The sequence below is a fragment of the Clupea harengus genome, chromosome 24, assembly GCF_900700415.2.
Source record: "Clupea harengus chromosome 24, Ch_v2.0.2, whole genome shotgun sequence".
NCBI lineage: Eukaryota > Metazoa > Chordata > Actinopteri > Clupeiformes > Clupeidae > Clupea > Clupea harengus.
In genome coordinates, this window is record NC_045175.1 from 19,430,293 (window position 1) to 19,433,517 (window position 3,225).

The 3,225-nt window shown below is 42.9% G+C and overlaps 1 protein-coding gene across 1 annotated transcript in view; it reads right to left on the reverse strand.

The window, feature by feature from the left end:
* Positions 1-461: 461 nt before the first annotated feature.
* LOC116219132 (microfibril-associated glycoprotein 4-like) overlaps positions 462-3,225 on the reverse strand; it is a 4,808-nt gene continuing 2,044 nt past the window's right edge. Inside the window, exons 5-6 of the mRNA XM_031562099.2 lie at positions 2,875-3,042; positions 462-872 (exon numbers count right to left, since the gene is read on the reverse strand). Of these exons, the coding sequence (XP_031417959.2) occupies positions 580-872; positions 2,875-3,042 (461 nt within the window). The 3' untranslated portion in view covers positions 462-579. The remainder of the gene's footprint in view (positions 873-2,874; positions 3,043-3,225) is intronic.

The following is a 3,225-nucleotide window of genomic DNA, read 5'->3' on the forward strand; positions in this document are numbered from 1 at the left end:
GAGGTCTGTTTGACCATTCTAAGTAAAGTCATGGGTATCTCTGCGTTAATTTAGATAGTAGCCTGATCTTGCACGGCTGAAACAGCTGCCTGGAGGAGATACCAAGATGGCTGCCGAGTGGCGAGACTCTCACGTCTGCTTTGTGCTTCACTGTATACCTTTTTGCTTTAGTCCAAGAGGAACATGATACGTTATCACTATTTGAGATGAGGGAGAAATTAGGTGATGGCTGCTCAGTTACATTTCATCCCTGGCCAATCTCCTGAATTTTTTTTAATTTATTTATCATTATTTATTTATTTTGTATTGTTTAAAGTGACATTTTATGTATTCATTGCTGAAAGTCTATAAGTGGAAAAAATGAACTGCAGTGTTAAAAATCCTCACCTTAAACAAAGGGCTCAACTTTCAACCAAGCACATTTTAGTGTGTGCACTTTAAGAATAATACCAAACAATGGCTGAATGCACAAAATCAATTTTAATGAAGCTTTCAAAATGACAGACAAAACACAAAATAGGTATTCTGCTGGTCTGCTGTTGCCCAAGGCCTGATGGGGAGCTCAATCTTCAAACGTATTTAACCAAAGTTTTGTTGCCTTTGCTGAGGGTCACTAGAGACTAGACGTCTGAGCTTCATGCTGAAGGTCTTCATGGAGTAATTATAACCTTTAAAATGGTACCACTCAACACCAACAGCAAAAGGTGTGGAATCAGCCTCCCACCTGTACACCCCATTGGGGTTGGCATAATGACAGGCACCATACCAGAAGGCCCCAAGATACATTCTAGCACAATTGCCACAACTATATGCATCCTGGTCTTTGTCGAAAGTGCTGAACTTCATTCCAACATGCCCATCCATGCTATTGCCTGTGGATATAAAATATTCCACGTCAGACAAATTATCCATCCTACCACTGACACTCTTTTGTCACACAGAAGACATTACATTACATACATTACATTACTTTTATTTATTTGACATAATTCCTCTCTCCCCCTCTCTCTCTCACACACACACACACACACACACTCTCTTCACACACACACACACACAAACACACTCTCTCTCTCAGACACACACACACACACACACACACAGACACATAAACACACATACACACACTCACACACTCACACACACACACACACACACACACACACACACACACACACACACATAAACACACCCACTCACACACACACACTCACACATACACACACATACACATGTATTCCATAATTTCTCTCTCTCTCTCTCCCTCTCTCTCTCTCTCTTTCTTGCTATCTGAGTGTGTGTCAGTCTTTCCATATTTCTCCCTCCTCCTATCTCTCTCTTTATTTCTCTCTCGCTTTCTCAAGAAGAAGCTGCTGGGTGGAAACATTGCCTATGGCTTCATCCAGTCACTCTTCCTGCTCTGCTGCTCTCTCTCACACACCACACACACAAACACTCTCTTCACACACACACACACACACACACACACACACACACACACACTCTCTCTTCACACACACACACACACACACACACACACACACACACACACACACTCTCTCTTCACACACACACACCACACACACACACACACACACACACACACACACACACACACACACACACACACACACACACACACACACACACACACACACACTCTCTCTCTTCACACACACACACACACACACACACACACACACACACTTCATTCCAACATGCCCATCCATGCTATCACCTGTGGATATCAAATATTCCACGTCAGACAAATTATCCATCCTACCACTGACACTCTTTTGTTACACAGAAGACATTACATTACATACATTACATTACATGTATTTATTTGACATAATTCCCCTCTCCCTCTCTCTCTTACACGCACACGCACACACACACATACACTCTCTTCACACACACACACACAAACACACTCTCTCTCTCTCAGACACACACACACACACACACACAGACACATAAACACACATACACACACTCACACACTCACACACACACACACACACACACACACACACACACACACACACACACACACACATAAACACACCCACTCACACACACACACTCACACATACACACACATACACATGTATTCCATAATTTCTCTCCCTCTCTCTCCCTCTCTCTCTCTCTCTCTTTCTTGCTATCTGAGTGTGTGTGTCTTTCCATATTTCTCCCTCCTCCTATCTCTCTCTTTATTTCTCTCTCGCTTTCTCAAGAAGAAGCTGCTGGGTGGAAACATTGCCTATGGCTTCATCCAGTCACTCTTCCTGCTCTGCTGCTCTCTCTCACACACCACACACACAAACACTCTCTTCACACACACACACACACACACACACACACACACACACACACACACACACACACACACACACAAACACACACACACAGACAGATAGACAGACACACACACTCTTCCTGCTCTGCTGCTAGTGCATCAAGGAGATCCTGGACTGAGTGAGGAGGGAGTGAAGGAGAAGCCTCTTTCTGTTTTTTCTTTTCCCCTTTGGTTCACCACTTTGGTTTTTGCCATCCCACCTGATGTATGTGTACCCATAGAGGTAAGCATGCATGATGCTTCTGGACTTTAAGAATACTGAGTGGCCTTGGTTGTTTATATGCATGGTACAAATTATCCATCCTACCACTGACACTCTTTTGTTACACAGAACACATTACATTTACATACATTTATTGATTTGACATAATTCCTCTCTATCTCTCTCTCTCTCTCTCTCTCTCTCTCTCTCTCTCTCTCTCTCACACACACACACACACACAATCTCTCTCTCTCACACACACACAAACACACACACACACTCTCACACACACACACACACACACACACACCTGCTCCTCCATCGATGAAGCCGCGCAGATGCAGTGTGTATCCTAAACTTTCGCCGTCCACAGAGAAGGACGTGTACTGAGCGTACACCTTTCTCCCCTCCCAGTCCTCCATGTCCACCCTCAGCTCATAATTCCCTTTCTTGGTCAGCAGGTGGATGTTGTCCAGGCCTACAGACACATAGAGAAAACAAGACAGTGAAGAACATGAGGAAGAGTGCGTTACAAATAAAATGCATTATTATTATTATTATTATTATTATTATTATTATTATGAGAGAACCAAGAAAAACCACAAGGTTAAATACATTGTAAGTATTTTTATGTTCCAGTTTAAAAGAAATTAAGAAAGAA